The sequence below is a fragment of the Orcinus orca genome, chromosome 7 (genome assembly GCF_937001465.1).
Source record: "Orcinus orca chromosome 7, mOrcOrc1.1, whole genome shotgun sequence".
Taxonomy (NCBI): domain Eukaryota; kingdom Metazoa; phylum Chordata; class Mammalia; order Artiodactyla; family Delphinidae; genus Orcinus; species Orcinus orca.
Genome location: NC_064565.1, coordinates 14255451 through 14274109, shown reverse-complemented (window position 1 = coordinate 14274109; position 18659 = coordinate 14255451). Strand labels below are relative to the sequence as shown.

Sequence of the window (18659 nt, the reverse complement as noted above, 5' to 3'; positions counted from 1 at the left end):
CCCATACATGCAGGTGGGAGAATGAAAGAGCAGAGGTATTATGTGACTGGGGAATTGTGTTGAGAACTAAATAAAACATCAATAGCACATGCAGGTCATTCATCCTTACAAGAGTCCAGCACATTTGAACTGAGGCATAATGTTTGTGTAATATGACAGTCATAGGAAAGCGAGAATCTCGGCATAGCATAACCACGTGTGGAGCACACTGTCCTTGGGGGGCCAAGTATGGGTTCAGAGGCAAAGCATTTGACTGCATAACCAACTCATTGAGATAGCTTGGGATATCAGTGAACAGTCTGAACATTCTCCAGAGAGTCCAATGAACATTTACTTTAGCTTTTTGAAATTCAAGCATTTTGATAAGCCAACTCATATGTATTTATAAAACATTTATTGTGTTTCTGGACCTGGACTAAATACTACGAAAGATGTTTTTAATGTTGCCATTTTTTGAGAGTCCTCACTTAGGCACTGTGCTAGACATTTTACATATATATTTCATTTGTATCACATGGCAATCCTACAAACTATATCCAAACCCATTTTACAGATGGAGAAACTGATGGTCAGTGATGTCCAGTAGGTTGCCCCAGGCTACATAGGTCACGTAGATGCATAGCTGTAAACCCAAGATTAGAACACTCTTCAATCGAACCCCAAGTTCCTGACATTCATCATTAAAATGTTATAAACCTTCATGAAACAATTACAAGTTAAATATCAGGAAGTTGGTATCCATGTGTTATATTTTGAGAATGGAGAGACCAGAGTAGGATAAAGGAGTCCAGAAAGCCTTCCTGGATCCACCTGGAGTTAGCTGGAGATTTCATTACAAAGAGGAAGGGAACACAGGCATTTCAGACAAAGTGTCAATGGGGTAAGTTGTTCCACATTTTATGTAAATTGTGTCATTCTTATAATAAGAATTCACTGAACAAGTACATTAAGCCAGGCACTGAGCTATGCACTGGAGGTTAAAAGTTGAATTTACCAGTTCTGATTTTCAAGGAGGTCCAGGCCTAGTAAAATAATTATTACAATTTACTTTCTAATTTTGTAATATTAACTAAAAATATATAATTAGGTATCATCAAAACCACATACCATAATTGTATTAAGATAGCATTTTTTAAGATAACAAAGTCACAGAAGATGGATACAGCTTAGGAGTCAGACCTGAACCATGACTCCTAAATCTAGAGAATGTTTTATTGAATAAACTTTAGAAAATTTTTAACAACTTTAACAATACAAGAAAGATGTATTTCATTGCTTTTTTGAAACATAAGGATTTGCTCTGATCTGAGGGTCAAGTCCACTGCAGTCGCATGGTGTCCTGTTAGTTTTTATTTTCTTCGGAAGACTTCACTTGAGTGCTTAGGAGAACATTCATCAACCCTGAATTCGGCTAAACAAGGGTCTTTATGCTCCTGGATAACCTGCAAAGGTGAAATTTGCCTTCACCTTCTACATCATGTCCTTCCCTCTTAGGGTTGCCCCATGTTCCTTTCCAAAACTCTCAGCTTCCCAATGCATCAAATCCTTTTCTTGGTATTCTGATTAAGCTATATAAGCTCACACATATGTATGGTGGAAAGCATGTGGCCAGGACATAAGAAATGAGGGTAAGTGGGAGTATCAATTTTTCCAGTAGGAGTAGTGGTAAGAGCATTAGCTTTGGAGTCAGAGCTTGGTTGTAACCCTAATACTTTGTGTCCTTAGGTATGTCTTGTAGCTTCTTTGAGGTGAAGTTTTTTGTAAGGCTGTGTTCAGGAATAATGGAAACAACCTATGTAAAATGCTTACCTCACTTAGTAGAAGAGAACCTTAAAAATACAAGTGAATACCAACATCGATAACCTGAACAACTAAGGTGGGAAGGTTAATTCTGAAGGTCGGGTGGAGGTAGGCATTGGTGACCTCCATGTGAGTGGTCCCCTATCTCATCAACAATAAATCAAGCCCTTTCCAACGTGACTTTCTGTTGAAATACAATCTTAAAAAAGAAAGTTTCTGTTCCCTTTTGCTAGGCCATATGATATCCACAGATTGTGACAGTTAAAGTGTTTAAACTGTTAAGACCAAGCAAAATTTAATCAAAGAAGATTTTGGGTGAAAACAATGCAATATAATGCCCTTAGTCAGAAAAATGTTAGTTCCAAGGGTGAACAATTTGACATGCTTATCCACAGTATGTTGGGGATGCGGGTGGGGGAGAAGAGCAAGTTAGAAATATTTTGCAATCATTTCAAGCTTCCTATAAAAATTGCCATATGCTTTAGGGACTTGAGTAGTATTTACATTGTTTCATTTTAATTATATCTCAAACCACATGAAAACATGTTTTTATTTAATTAATAATAAGAGGTATTTTCCCCCCTAATGTGTTTCTGGCCTAAAAGATAGCTTCCAGATATTTTTATTGTCTTTGTTCTCCACAATTGCCTATAGGAATTTTTATCTTGCCTTAATAAATTGGAAACTAGTTAAAACTAGTAGTTGAACCATAATTGCCACTGAGATAAAACTTGAAATGTGTATTACAGGATGAAGAGTTTGATAATCTTTTGAGAATGAAGTTTGTATTGCAATTTCTAATACTGAACATTTCTAGGTAAAATGGAACCTTTCCTAGGAGTAACCTTTTTCTTCAAGGTAACACCTACTCTAGATACAATTTAAAACATCCTATTGAATGAAGAGCAGAATTTCCTGTTTATCCAATTGTTTAAACAGACTAACTTTCACTCAATTTGTGTGCATACAAGATTTCTGAGTGTTAGCATAGAATGATTAATGGAGAGGATCAGTGAAATAAGGTAATGTCTACCAATTTTTTTAGTTAAAAAGATGCTTGTAATGCAGGAGATATTCAACAATTTACACATCACTCGTATAGTTTTCAATGAACCAGCTATGCAGGTTAAGGATTATGTTTTTAATGAAGTTTATTTGTTTTTCCCATTATCAAAGATACTTATACTCATTCTAAAATGTAAGAAGAAAAGAAAAAAGAAAATCAAAACTTCTGTTAATGTTTTAGTAAATGCAAACAAGGATAGAAGAAAGATTCACTACATTATCCAAAAAGTCAAGTAAAATTTACAGTCTGTTTGACCTATTCAAAATTAAATTTCTCTTATGAAGTAGGAATAATAGTGTAGAAAAATATTAAAATACTTAATTTAATCCTTGTCTTTATTGGCTCTACTAAAGAAATCAACATATCACTAAAACCCACCCAACACAACACATAAGAACAAATAATTAGGGGGAAAAGATGTGATTCCTTTACTTTTTCATTTTGTGACTTTCAGTGGCTTTACAGTTTCCAACCTTTAATGTTTTGGACTTATTATTACGGAATCATTGTTAAATGCCTTTTTAGTTTTTAAGAAAAAATGTTGGAGGTGCACATCAAATTTAAAATGAAATCTCTGATATTAAATCTATTTGACTTATTACCTAGAATTAATAGTTTATAAGGCACACTGTTTCCTTCAACCAATCATTAGCCTTTGGACATGTTTTATTTTATAAGTAAAAGTTGTGTGTGTGTGTGTGTGTGTGTGTGTGTGTGTGTGTGTGTGTAGAAGAAGTGGGGGAGAGAGACGGACACTGGTGTTCTTTGTTCTGACTGGTACCACTTTTCACCTACCTGCTTGAGCAAACATACTAAAAGTCATCCCTAGGTGAGTCTTTCCTTTACCATGTCCACCTCCAATATCCAAATGGCATGCCAGGTCACCACACGCCAACACCTTCTCGCTGGCTGAAAATCCATCCTCCTGTGCTCTCTTTACCTAAGCCCCTCGTCCCCCATCTAGATGACTGCCAGTTTTTCTGGCAGCCTTGCCTTCTCATCAAATTCCCATACAGCTGTCAAAATAACCTTCTTAAAATGTTAATCTGAGTCAGTAATCCCTGATTTATTAATTGACCAGTGGCTCCCATTTCTTAAAAGTAAACACAGGCTGTAACCTAGCTCACACTAGCACACTGGTCCTGGGTGGGATAAGCCAGCCCCACGTGGTCATGGCACTCTGCTGCGTGGAATCCCTTTAGGTGTTCCCCTGTACCCCCAACCTTGGCATGTGCTTCTCCCGGCTGGGTAGCAATGCTTCTTGTTCTGGCCAAATATCAGGCCCGCTTTGTAAAGCGGCCTCCACAGCTCCCTACCCTGCATTTCCATGGCTCCCTGCATTAACTGCTGTTAATACCAGCAGCATGCTTTTTATCAGTTCACTTATTGAGTCTCCACATTAAAACTTTCAGAGAGGGAAGTGTGCCTTTTAACTCTGTATCTCCTGTATACATCATTTGTCACTGTAAGCAAGTCAGGTAGATATCAACACCTTTTTGTAGATGGATGGAAGGATGAAAGGAAGGGAGGGAGGAAGGAAGGAAGGGAGGAAGGAAGGAAGGAAGGAACGACGAAGGGAGGAAAGGAAGAAGGAAGGAAAGAAGGAAGAAGGAAAGGAGGAGAGAGAGAAGGAAAGAGGGAAGGAAGGGAGGGAGAGAGGTGAGGGAGAAAGAAAAAGATCTATTAATGTATTTGCATAATTTGACACATTTTAAGAACTCAAAAGATGTGGAACAAATCAATATGTCAATGAATAAATCAATTGAAGGCAGCTATGAACTCATCAGCTCTTATTTTTCAATTACAATCATCTGGGTGCCTCCCCCCAACCCCCATAGGAAGCAACAAAGTGTTATTTCATGCAGGAAGCAGTGACTTGGGGCCATAATGGAGGTAGGAGTGAGCAGCCTACAGTGGAAATGGCAGCTCCAGCCCCTTAAATGCCGCACCACGGAGCAGGCTGCTGCAGTTGTTCTGTAAAACATGTCTTAGGAGAGAGAAGAGAGACATTTAGCTTTCAGTTACTAAGGGTACCGAATGCATAAAATATTCAAAAATTGGGAGGTTTACATGTAAGTAAAATTAGTTGCATTGAGCTGTTCATTTTGCTAAGGCTAAGCCATTCTACAGGATAAAAGAACAAAGAAAAAAAAAAAGCTTTAATCTTTTTGACAGAAGGATACAGGCAGGAAGTCCATAAAATTGGAGGAGAGACAGGAGGGGAAACGGGCAGACTTGATTGAAAAATGTACCTTTCCACCGGAATCTCTCACATTCTCCCAAGGGGTATCTTCCAAGCTCAGTTTAGGGTGAATCATAGGACCCTTGCCCTGGTCAGTCAAAAGGGTCGAGACCTGGATCTGAACGCTGGCTGCATCTCTACCTAGGCATGCTTACCCTCACTGGACCTCAGTTTCCTAATTTGTCAAATGCAGGTAATCATTTTGTCTTAGAGCATCAGACTTGGAGGTTATAAAATCCCTAGTTAAGTGCCCTTGATAGAGTAGGCATTTGAAAATGGCAGCTAAAATGATTAATTCCTCCCTGTTGCCTTCGCCCACAAATCTACCCAACTCATTGGGGCCACGGTCTTCCCTCTACTTCTCCAGCATTCACTCTTCTTCCAAAACACAGCTAAAGATTCACTTTCTCCTTTCAAGAGCCATTCACATGCAAAGAATATGTATTGTTTCTAAATGTGACAAGTCCTATTTTCAATATCATTCATATGGCCATCAGGATATGGTTTCTCTTATTATTTAATCACACAAGTCCTAACATGTCATTTCACGTGTAGAAGGGGGTGTGTGTATCAGTTGACTGAGATTTTGGTCCTGCAATCTGTGGGAAAATGTTGGTATTCCTTCCCAAGCCCAGCACAGTTCTGGGTCTGCAGACAGGGAATCATCCTTTACCTTTGGATAGAGAGAGTTGGACTTGCTAGCAGAACGTTCTAGTGCTTCAGGCTGCCCTTGGGCACAGAGCCATCCCGTGTTCTATCCCCTTCACAGATGACAGCAAACCTCGGCTCAGCAGCAGCCCCCCCTCGGCCACCCTGGGCAGCCTCCTGGATGACCAGCACTGGCACTCCGTCCTTCTCGAGCGGGTCGGCAAGCACGTGAACTTCACTGTGGACCGGCACACACAGCACTTCCGGACCAAGGGCGAGGCGGATGCCTTAGACATCGACTATGAGGTGAGTTGATTCTCCCTGCAGACCCCCAAGCCCCTTGCTCGTGATCAGTAAGAAAATCAGGTAGCAAAAGAGCAAGTGAGAAGATGTGGGCCCCTGACAGATCTTACCCTGGGGCTTCTCTTCCCCTTGCTCTAAGCCCAGTCAGCCAACCACTGGGGAGTCCACGGAGAGAGTCTGAGCTGTGAGCCTAGAGAAACGCCTTGCAAGGCATCAGCTAATTGTGTGCACTTTAAAATCAGCAAGCCTCCTTTTTACTTTTTAAAACTTCTTTTTTTTTTTTTTTCTGGTAGCTTTCCTGTATCACATCTAGTCTCTTGCTTACATTCAGTAATTCCTTTTTCGAAAATCAGCTTCAGTTAGCCGAGGTCATGGAAAATACAGAAATTATATTAATATAAAATTTTAGGTCAATTATACCTTAATAAAATAAATAATAAAATCCAAAGAAATTGAAAATCTGCATGATAGGCTCTTGTTTTTCACCTTCATTCCTATGCAGACTTCTGACCAATACACAAGGACAGTTAGTTCTACAAAAGAGCAAGAAAGAACGAACTGTCCTTGTGTATTGGTCAGAAGTTTTGCAAGACTAGCAGCCAAGATTTAACCATCTTTGCTAGTAGTTCAGTTCAAGAAGTATATATTGTGCTCCCACTGTATACCAGGCTCTCTTCTAGGCAATACCAATCAGAGATGACTAAAGCAGAGTCCCTGAGTTGGAGATGCTTACAGTCTAATAGCAGAGTCAGGCCTGGAACACCCACTGCAGAACAAGGAGGTGAAAGCTACCTTGGAGAGCGGCACTGGGCACTGCGGGATCCTAGGCACAGAGCGCTTGGCTCAACCTTGAATGCGGGTGGAAGGCTTCCAGCAGGAGATGCTGCTAAGTCTTGAAAGGAGAGAAGGGTTAGCCTGATGAGAAAGGTGAAAAAGGCAGGCCAGGTCAGAGAGGACCCTGTGCAGGGTACGGGGCATGAAATGTCACAGTCCAGTATCTATGGGATTTGAAACAATCGTCCGGCAATGGTGTGTGAGGGCCAGCTGGTACTGACTCATGAAGGCCAGCTGGTAGATTTTCAGGAAGTTTGGAAGCTGGCTGGTAAATACAGCCATTATGAAAACCCCAGTTATTTAAACTTATAATCCATCGAAGTATTTTTAAAATGTACTAAATTCATTGATGCCTAGTTACTTTATTTTATTCTATCTATCTGTCTATGTGTCTCTCTATGCATCTATCTATATGTATTTGAGGTTTTTTTTTACTTCTGTTGTATCTGTGTGGTGGAAATACACTATATTGGATTGCTACAGTGCATCTCTTTCCAATTCCATATTTTGTGACATCTGTTTGATGGTTTGAAATCCATCATAGCGGAGATATTTACACCATGGATATTGGTAAATCCTATAAGTCAGGGTTTGATTTATTGTTTTGTTGATTGTCTAGACCAGGGATAGGCAAACTACAGCCTGGTGACCAAGTCTGGCTTGAAGTCTGTTTTCTCCAGCCTGTGTGTTAAGAATACTTTTTATATCTATGTTGTTTTACAAAATTAAGAAAAAAAAAAGAATAAGTGACAAGAGACTGTGTGATTACAGATAAAAGAGTTCAGTGAAAAATCAACGAAAGCATTCTATAAAAATCAATTGGTTTTATGGAATTTATAATACAGTTTATTGTATATTTTATTATTATTTGTAAATTGTGTCTACACATCGCTTATATCGGTAAAATGACCTAATGTCTGAATGCATGTGTGTGCCCACACACATACATATACAGAGATGAGTCTGTGTGTCTGTGTGTGTGCGTCACACCCTGAACAGCCAGATTTTAAACCTGTATCAACACACCACTTGAGGCAGTGAGAGATAAAACGTAAGAATTAGGGAAGACCCAGGTAATGATGGACCCTGTGACCCATGTTAAGGAGCTTAAACTGTGGGGGAAAAGGAGCCACTGAAGGATTTTTTGCAGAGTAGTGACATGGGCAGACTTACGTTTTAGAGGAGTCATTCTGAACATGTGTTTCAGGGGCCAGTACAATTAGCACCCCATCAAAATTTGTTAGAAATGAAAATACACAGGTCCTATCCAAACCTACAGAATCAGAAACTCAGGGGGAGGGGCTCAATCATTGGTTTTTAAAACTCCTCCAGAAGACTCCGATGCACCCTACTGTCTGAGAACAACTATTTTAGAGCAGTTACTCTAAAGGTTACTCTGAAACTACTCTGTAGTTTAGATCTGTCTATAGGTAGGCGGAGCATGTTGCTGGACAGATGGTTAGAAACCCTGTTAGGAGACAAAGTCAATCACTAGTGGATACATACAGGAACAGTGGAGGTGGAGATGAATCATTGAAAACTTAGGATCTGACTTTTTTCCAATCTCTATCATGAACTGTAAGAAAGATCTCCTCTTTGGATCCTAATCTTACTTTAGCATACTGTTGATAAGATATGCCATTCATTAACTTCAAAAGAGAATCTGTCACTCTTTGACTCAGGATGCAAAATACCAGGCAGTTTTTTTTGGCTTTTTTTTAGTTGCTGATAACTGGAAATCTATGAGTATCAATTATTCTTATTTGTTTAAGTGATTGTAAAAACAATATTGAAATTATCTTAAAGCAAAGAGATATCGTTTAGGAACTTGAGGACAATAAATAACACAAAACCATCATGAAGTTTCATTAGGTCCCCATATACTTGACCTCTAATAACTTGAGAGGTGATTCTAAAATTCACCCAGTTGCCTGATTCAACATTTGTTTTCAAGTTATCACTACCTGTGGTCTCCAGTGTAGATGATCTGTATGGAATCACAGCTGAGTGCCATTAAAGTGAATGTCAGCATTTAGGGAAAGACATCCAAAGATGTCACTGAATTTGTGAAGTTGGAACAGATTTCTTCTAGAAATGTCTAAATTTTTTGGTGCCTTGTAAGAAGTGTTTCCTGGGGGAGGGGGGGAAAACACCTTGAAATGTTCCTATGAAGCAAACTCTGCTTCAGAGAATCCAAGCCCCTTCCAAAGTGTGCAGCCAGCTTGTTCCTATGAACATAAAAGAAGACAGACTGATGATAACAGTGACATTGACATTGGCTGCACTGGAACAGGAGAGGTAGGTGTTGGGAGAAGTCTCTCGAACAACTGGAGCTCTCCAGCCTTTGAAGATTCACCTTCAAGGCTGTGTGGAGAGAAAGGGGCACCAGGGACAGGAATCCTGGGTCGCAATTGCCACTTTACCACTAAGTAGGTGCACAAACCTGGGAAGTAAAATTTCCTTACTTCAGTCACCCAGAAACAATATGAACACCCTTACTGCTAAAGAGGATATCTGAATCTGAATCTAAGGTCTGTTTTTTTATTGAAGTATAGTTGATTTACAATGTAGTGTTAGTTTCTGCTGTATAGCGAAGTGATTCAGTTTTATTTATATATATATATATATATATATATATGCTTTTTCATATTCTTTTCCATTATGGTTTATTTACAGGATATAGAATATAGTTTCCTGTGCTATACAGTAGTTCCTTGTTGTTTGTCTGTTTTATATATAGTAGTGTGTATATGTTAATCCCAAACTCCTAATTTATCCCTCCCCCACCTTTCCCCTTTGGTAACCATAAGTTTGTTCTCTATGTCTGTGAGTCTGTTTCTGTTTTGTAAATAAGTTCATTTGTGTCATATTTTAGATTCCACATATAAGCGATATCATATGAGTTTTGTTTTTCTCTGTCTGACTTCACTTAGTATGACAATCTCTAGGTCCATCCATGTTGCTGCAAATGGCATTATTTTATTCTTTTTTATGGTTGAATAGTATTCCATTGTATGTATGTATGTTTGTGTCGGGGTGTGTGTGTGTATATATATATATATATATATATATATGCCACATATTCTTTATCCATTCATCTGTTGATGGACATTTAGATTGCTGCTTCTGTGTCTTGTCTATTGTGAATAGTGCTGCTATAAATATTGGGGTGCATGTATCTTTTCGAATTAGAGTTTTCTCCAGATATATTTCCAGGAGTGGGATTGCTGGATCATATGGCAACTCTATTTTTAGTTCTTAAGAAACCTTCATACTGTTCTCCATAGTGGCTGCACCAATTTACATTCCCACCAACAGTGTAAGAGGGTTCCCTTTTCTCCACATCCCCTCCAGCATTTGTTTGATTTTTTTTTAACATCTTTATTGGAATATAATTGCTTTACAATGGTGTGTTAGTTTCTGCTTTATAACAAAGTGAATCAGTTATACATATACATATGTTCCCATATCTCTTCCCGCTTGCGTCTCCCTCCCTCCCACCCTCCCTATCCCACCCCTCTAGGTGGTCACAAAGCACCGAGCTGATCTCCCTGTGCTGTGCGGCTGCACCTTTCTCCCTTTAAGCAAAGTTTGATTACTTGATCACAGACAGCAAACCCCAAGTTCTACAGTTGTTCCCAAAGTCCACTGCCACCGTTTTAGGATGATTCATTGTCCATTCAGGTATTCCACAGATGCAGGGTACATCAAGTTGATTGTGGATATTTGATCCGCTGCTCCTGAGGCTGTATGGAGAGATTTCCCTTTCTCTTCTTTGTTCGCACAGTTCCTGGGGTTCAGCTTTGGTTTTGGCCCCACCTCTGTGTGTAGGTCACCTGAGGGCATCTGTTCCTGCCCAGACAGGACAGAGTTAAAGCAGCAGCCGATCTGGGGGCTCTTGCTCATTCAGGTCAGGGGGAAGGGAGGCCTATGGTAGTTATAATTGGAATGTGGGGCAAGCCTGCGGCAGTGGAGGCTGGCTTAATGTTTCAGTAGCCTGAGGCACACTGTGTGTTCTCCCGGGGAACTTGTCCCTGGGTCATGGGACCCGGGCAGTGGCAGGCTGCACAGGCTCCCTCGGGGTGTGGATAGTGACCTGTGCTTGCACACAGGCTTCTTGGCGGCTGCAGCAGCAGCGTTAGCATTTCACGCCCGTCTCTGGGGTCTGAGCTGATAGCTGCAGCTCACGCCCATCTCTGGAGCTCGCTTAGGTGGTGCTCTGCCTTCTGTGGGCCCATGGGAAAGGAATTCCCTCTCTTCGCGCACCCTGAAACAATAGTCTCTTGCCTCTTAGGCAGGTCCAGACTTTTTCCTGGCCTCCCTCCTGGCTAGCTGTGGCACACTAGCCCCCTTCAGGCTGTGTTCACGCAGCCAACCCCAGTCCTCTCCCTGGGATCTGACCTCTGAAACCTGAGCCTCAGCTCCCAGCCCCCACTCACCCCAGTGGTTGAGCAGACAAGCCTCTCAGGCTGGTGAGTGCTGGTTGGCACCAATCCTCTGTGTGGGAATCTCTGCTTTGCCCTCCACACCCCTGTTGCTGCGGTCTCCTCCATGGCTCCAAAGCTTCCCCCCCATCTCTGCCAGTGAAGGGGCTTCCTAGTGTATGGAAGCTTTTCCTCCTTCACAGCTCCCTCGCAGAGGTGCAGATCCCATCCCTATTCTTTTGTCTCTGTTTTTTCTTTTGCCCTACCCAGGTATATGGGGATTTTCTTGCCTTTTGGGAAGCCTGCGGTCTTCTGCCAGCGTTCAGTAGGTGTTCTGTAGGAGTTGTTCCACATGTAGATGTATTTTTGATGTATTTTGGGGGAGGAAGCTGATCCCCATGTCTTACTCCTCTGCCATCTTGAAGGTCACCCCGAGCATTCGTTTCTTATCAAGAGTGCTCAGTTATCCTTTTTAACATAGGCACCTTACCAGTATCAAAACTATTAAAAACATATTTTTAAAATATGTGATTTGGGACTTCCCTGGTGGTGCAGTGGTTTAGAATCCGCCTGCCAATGCAGGGGACATGGATTTGAGCCCTGGTCTGGGAAGATCCCACATGCCGCAGAGCAACTAAGCCTGTGCACCACAGCTACTGAGCCTGTGCTCTGGAGACCATGAGCCACAACTACTGAATCCACGTGCCACAACTTCTGAAGCCCTCGCCCCTAGAGCCCATGCTCTGCCACAAGAGAAGCCACCGCAATGAGAAGCCCGTGCACCATGATGAAGAGTAGGCGCTGCTCGCTGCAACTAGAGAAAGCCCGCATGCAGCAATGAAGACACAACGCAGCCAAAAATAAATAAATAAATAACTATGTGATTTATGTTATAAATACTAAAAAGACACTTTTTTAAAACAAATATATTTAATAAGAATTCTTGGTAAGAAAAAGCTATATTAAACTAAACACTCTAAGCATTTAAAATACATGTACATCTTCAAATATAAGTTTTATTGAAGTTTTAAAGAAAATATGAGGTTGTGCTTTTATTTTATTTTATTTTGGCCACACTTGCAGGATCTTAGTTCCCTGACCAGGGATCGTCCCAGGTCCCCACAGTGAGCTCACTGAGTCCTAATCACTCCACAGCCAGGGAATTCCCTAGATAATACTTTTATAATCAAAGATTGTTGGAGGTCCTTCTAAGTATGACATAAAGTTTAGAAACCTGGAAATAAAATATAAGAAAAATTTTGTACGTATAAAATATTTTAAAAACCACATGCAATTCCACAAAAAAATACAGACAGAATGATATCATCCTCCCAAGAACTTGGAAAAGTATTTCAAAATTTAATTAATGAATAAGAAGCCCCCACAAATAATTTTTAAAAAGGTAACTCAATGGAAAAATAGGTAAAGAACATGAATATATAAAAAATACAGATTACTCTCAGATATATAAAAAGATGCACAACTTCACTCATTAGAAGAAAGAATGCAAATTCACACTACAACAATATTTTAAACTTAGACTTCAGGGAACACAAAATTTATAATGTTGGCATGGATATGAAGGAACCAGAACTATTTAATCTATTGTTAGTGAGACTATAATTAATACAATATTAAAGAAAGGGCAACATCTTCAAAATGGAAACAAGTGCTCTTCAATCCAACAATTCTGTTTCTAGGAATATATCCTACAATTATAAGCAAATGTGTAGAAAGGGGTATATGTTAGGAATAACAAAAGATTGGAAGATGGCCCAAAAGTCCATCAAAGGAGGTTAATTAAAAATTATGGTAATCCCTGTAAGGAAACGTCTCTGCCAGAGTGTCCCAGTGACCTCACGCTGTCCACTTTGGCCAGACAGCCAAAGCCATGCCCCACAGCTGATCTGAGTCTTGACAAGACACCTTGTCATCTTCCTGAGACACAAGAGGATGGAGGCCTGCAATTAGCGGCTCCAAGGCCATCGCCACCTGCCTCCTGGCCCCATACCACACTGTCCTGATACAGTTTCTTGACACCCCCTAAGTTCTGCGGAGGCATGAGGCTTTCTGTCCTGCATGCTTAGAATAGAGTTGCATCACATAGAATTGCTTAGCCTGATGTTGAATCTGGCCTCTGTACCCCGACACCAAATTAAATCTCGGAGACAGAGTTTTGGGTGAAGTAGAAAAGAATAGCTTTATTGCTCTGCCAGGCAAAGGGGGACACAGCAAACTTATGCCCTCAAAACCGTGTGTCCCAACCTGGAGGGGGTAGTGAGGAGTTTTATAGTAATGGTTCAAAAAGGAGAGAGTGAACAGCTCATGGACATTCTTCTGATTGGTTGGTGGTGAGGTAATTGGGAGTCGGCATCATCAACCTTCTGGTTCCAACAGGTCTGGGGTCTGCGTGCTTGTGGGCAGCAGACAGTTACCTTCTCCCAACTGGTGGAGGTTTCAGTATCTGCAGAACAGCTCAAAGATATTGTTGTGTGTACCCCTTGGGGGTACCAGGATCCTACCCCAAGGCTGCACTATTGTTTCTTGACTACTCCTCCCTCGTCTCTGCATCCCCTCCCTTCCCTCATTAGTAACTGTTTGAACCGCCCATTGGAACTCAGGGAAGGTCATGGAGGCTGAAATAAGCTTATTTCCTATAATCAAGAAATGGGGGGACACAGAAAGTCTTTTGTGCCCAGGAGCCTCACAAGGTCCTGCTCAGTTTCAAGCCAAAGTCTAGAATTAGATCTATAGCAATAAAGACTCTCACAACTCACCTTGTGGTCATCTGCCCTCATACTTAGTGTCCTCTGTGTTGGTGTGTGGGATGCAGGGGCCATGGGAGATGTACTATTTGTCTACTCTTCCCTTTACTGTCTAAGGCACACATCATCGGAATCTCACAGTGGCTCCTTTATCTCTATGTGTATCCGCCAGGCCTTGGCCTTGGACTCACCTTGTTTTGTGTGTGTGCTTGACAAACCTGAGCAGAAGTATTATGCTTCCATTAAGAAGAATGAGGGAGCCCTATATGTTCTGATGTGGAACCATCTCCAGTATAAATTGTTCAATGAAAAGGAAAATCAGTGTGCAATGCAGTGTAAACAGTATCTGTGTTTAAAAAAATAGAAAAGAATATATAGACTTGAAAGTGCATAGACCCACAGAAATCTCTGGAAGGATACGGATAAGCAGATCAGAAGAAAGTGGGGTCAACAAAGAAAAAAACTTTATTCTTTGCTGTGTACTCTTCTGAAACATTTTGAATTTTGTACCACACGCAAAAAAAGTACTTTAAGAAAGAACTGAGGCAATAGAATGAATACATGACTTTAAAAGGTATTCCTTACGTTTACTTCTAAAATCACATCCTCTAATTTATTTTTATTCATAGTGTTTCTTCAAAAACACTTGTCACTTTATAATATGTTTTTAAATTAATTTTTTTAGTTGAAGTAAAAAACAAGTTAGTTGGATTTACAGTGTTGTGTTAGCTTCAGGTGTACAGCAAAGTCATTCAGTTATACATATATATATTCTTTTTTTTGAAGTTGAAAAATTTTATTTTACTTATTTATTGTTTTCATCATATTGTATACTTTATTGTTTTATTGACTTACAGTTGATTTAGAGTGTTGTGCTAATTCTTTTTCAGATTCTTTTCCCTTATAAGTTATTACAAAATATTGAGTATAGTTCCGTATAGGTCCTTGTAGGTTATCTATTTTGTATATAAAATATACTTTTAAAAAAAATTAGTTATTCATTTTTGGCTGCGTTGAGTCTTTGTTGCTGTGCATGGGCTTTCTCTAGTTGCAGTGAGTGGGGGCTACTCTTCGTTGCAGTGCACAGGTTCTAGGCAAGGGGGCTTCCGCAGTTGTGGCACATTGGTTTAGCTGCTCCACAGCATGTGGGATCTTCCCGGACCAGGACTTGAACCCATGTCCCCTGCATTGGCAGGCGGATTCTTAATCACTGCACCACCAGGGAAGTCCCAAAATTTACTTATTTTTAATTGTCTATCTCTTCATCCCCAGCCCAGCCATAGAACTAAAGCTCATCATAAGGGTCAAGATTATCTTTTTTACTCTATTTCTGTAGATTTGTATCTGGTACATAATACACACTCAATAAATATTTGTTAAGTAAATTTTAAAAGTGTATTTCTGTGCATTATAAAGATACCAATTTACACCCTACTTTTCTTCCCATAAGGCGTTCCTGATGGGTCACCATAGTCAGAGACCACCTATTGCTGCCCTTACTTTGGCTTAGTACTGCCCTAATGGACCTCCTCTTGGAGCTCAGACATGATTAAAGGACTAGCTGGACATAATACAACTTTTCATTGGGTGATCAAAATAACTACAGATCACGAGGGTAACTGTTTTGCAGATCATAACATGTGGTAGTATAATTGTTATTGGTCCTTTATTGGGGGGGTTGGTGGGAAACTCAGTTGAAAGACTACGGTAGAAAGAGAGAAATAAATGGAAGAAAATAAAATAAGGAAAAGGGAAATAAGTAGGTGCAAAGTGGAAATAAGGGGAAACAATGGAAGAAAACAACCAAGCTCCTATTTTGTGATTTTGTTGAGTCCCTCAAGCAGCCTAGTGAGGGAGATTATTACATTCTATATCACAGACATAAAAGACAAGAGTGACTAATGACCCTCCCATTCCTATTCCTCAAGTCATCGAGTAACAGAAATAGGATTTGAGTCTAGGTATGCATAGCCGATCACTGGAAGTCATTCTGGGGACAGCGTTTCTCTCTGAAGGAGGGATAATCTCTCAAGATCCAAGCACAGGCTGTGGTCCTTATCCTGGCCTCTGCATGTATATAAGACTTGAAACCACATTCCTTGGTGCCATTTTTCTGTCTAGTTTTAAATTTAAAATTTTTTGATCTGTGAACTTGCTAAATGCATGTTTCTCCAAGTTTTATAACAGTGAGATGTACATATTGTAAAGTAAACTAATTGTGTAGAACATGATGAGGGGGATATGCCAATTCCAGTATTATACCCCAAATATTGTTTTTATTAAGAGGAAGTAAAAGAACACTTGATAAAATTCCTTATAGTATTATTTTAGCCGCAGTTAGGGGTGTGGTGGTAGGTTTTAACTATTTAATAAGACATTCTGAGGCCGGGTGAACTTAGGCTAAATGATTGTCATTATCAATAAAATATTATAAAGGCCCCACTTGAATACTCATAGGGCCTGAGGAGAGAGTCAAAAGTTACAAATAAGCTAACAAACAGTTGAATAAAATCTGTTCTACTTCCTTCTTTGACAAATGAACATCCCACATGTCCAAGCCCTGTCTACAGTGGAAACCCCCTTGGCCACTCCTGGGACCTGTGTATGGGTCCGTGGTCCATCCTCAGGAGGACGGACAGTGGAGAGAATAGTTCAGGCCCTTGAAGCTGTTTCAGAGCTGTTCAGGCAGGAAACTGGGGAGCTGGGTAGGAAGACTAAGTTTAGGAGGGTGATGACAGCTTCCTATCGTCATTTCCCCTTGGTTTGCAAACACCACCCCCATGACACAGGATGTGACCAGAGGGTGGTCAGAGGGGGGCTCTCTAGGGTGTCAGTTCCACCGCAGGTGCCCTTCTAACCTGAATGTAGGGGGTGGGGATACACTGAAGTTAGAATTTCCAATGAGTTCTTGCTTGAATGCTGAAATATACATGATTTACCCCATTATCCAATTTTTAAAATTAATTAATTAATTTATTTATTTATTTTTGGCTGCATTGGGTCTTTGTTGCTGCACACGGACTTTCTCTAGTTGCAGCGAGCAGGGGCTATTCTTCATTGCGGTGCGCACGCAGCCTTCTCATTGTGGTGGCTTCTCTTGTTGCGGAGTACGGGCTCAACGCATGTGGGCTTCAGTAGTTGTGGCGCATGGGCTTAGCTGCTCCGTGACATGTGGGATCTTCCTGGACCAGGGCTCGAAGCCATGTCCCCTGCACTGGCAGGTGGATTCTTAACCCCTGCACCACCAGGGAATTGTCCAATTAACCTAAGGTTAAAATTTTGTAAATTGATTCAGACAAAAATGAATAAATAAATATGTGCTGAACCAATCAGGCTGTTTCAGACTCTGGTGTCTGTGAATCTGTAAAAAGATATCCATTTAGAGAAATGAACCCTAGACTAGCAATGGACCAGATTTCAGCCAGGACCAGCGCTCACGGTAAGAATTAGAAAGATGGTCTGAATCCAGCCCCTGGTGTGAAACCTGCTAGTAGGTAGAGAGCATTGGGTGGCTCTGGCAGAGGAAATAGGAGGGGCTGATTTATGCCATTGAGAAACTATTGGGGGTTTCCACTACTATAACTGTCCACCACGTCTCCTTTGCTTCCCCATAGTGGGAACAGCAGAAGGCTCACCGAGTGCATGCCAGGCTGCCTAGGTTAGGGGCATAGTGTGTCAGTGAGCCTGGGACTTTCAGTTTTAAAAATGAGAAAGTTTCAGGCCAACCAAGACCAGTTGTTCACCCTGGTCTTCAAGGAGATAGATGGTTCCTCAGTGGAACTGGAATAGAAGTTGCTGGAGGCGAGGCAGTGTGTGTAGGACCAGAGGGGCTACAACTGCACCCCTTGGCTCTAAGGCCTTAGTCAAGCTGTTAAACCTCTGTATGCCATCTTTTTCATCAGCTTTCAAGTGGAGCAAATAGTAATATCTAGCTAAAAAGTTAAAGAAAAAAATAGTGAAAGTAAGCCCTAAGCATAGGGCCCGTTGTATAAAACTAGTCCATAAATGCCACTATTCTTTTTTAATTACTGAAGTACAGTTGATTTACAATGTTGTGTTAATTATTGCTGTACAGGAAAGTGATTCAGTTATATATATATTCTTTTATAAATATTCTTTTCCATTATGGATTATCACAGGATATTGAATAGAATTCCCTGTGCTGTACAGTAGGACCTTGTTGTATATCTACTCTCTATATAATAGTTTGCATCCCAAACCCCCAATCCATCCCTCCCCCACCCCACCTCCCTCTTGGCAACCACAAGTCAGTTCTCTATGTCTGTGAGTCTGTTTCTAATTTATATTTTAAAACATTTGTGTTATATTTTAGATTTTTAGATTCCACATATGATATTATATGGTATTTGTCTTTCTCTTTCTGACTTACTTCACTTAGTATGATAATCTCTACTTGCATCCATGTTGCTGCAAATGGCATTATTTCATTCTTTTTTATGACTGAGTAATATTCCGTTGTATATATGTACCACATCTTCTTTATCCATTCATCTGTCGATGGACATTTAGGTTGTTTCCTTATCTTGACTATTGTGAATAATGCTGCTATAAACATA

General features: G+C 40.6%; 1 protein-coding gene across 1 annotated transcript in view; it reads left to right on the top strand.

Moving 5' to 3' along the window:
- CNTNAP5 (contactin associated protein family member 5) overlaps positions 1 to 18659 on the top strand; it is a 903219-nt gene that overhangs the window by 443551 nt on the left and 441009 nt on the right. The window contains exon 6 of the mRNA XM_033400123.2: positions 5878 to 6062. Within this exon, the coding sequence (XP_033256014.1) occupies positions 5878 to 6062 (185 nt within the window). The remainder of the gene's footprint in view (positions 1 to 5877; positions 6063 to 18659) is intronic.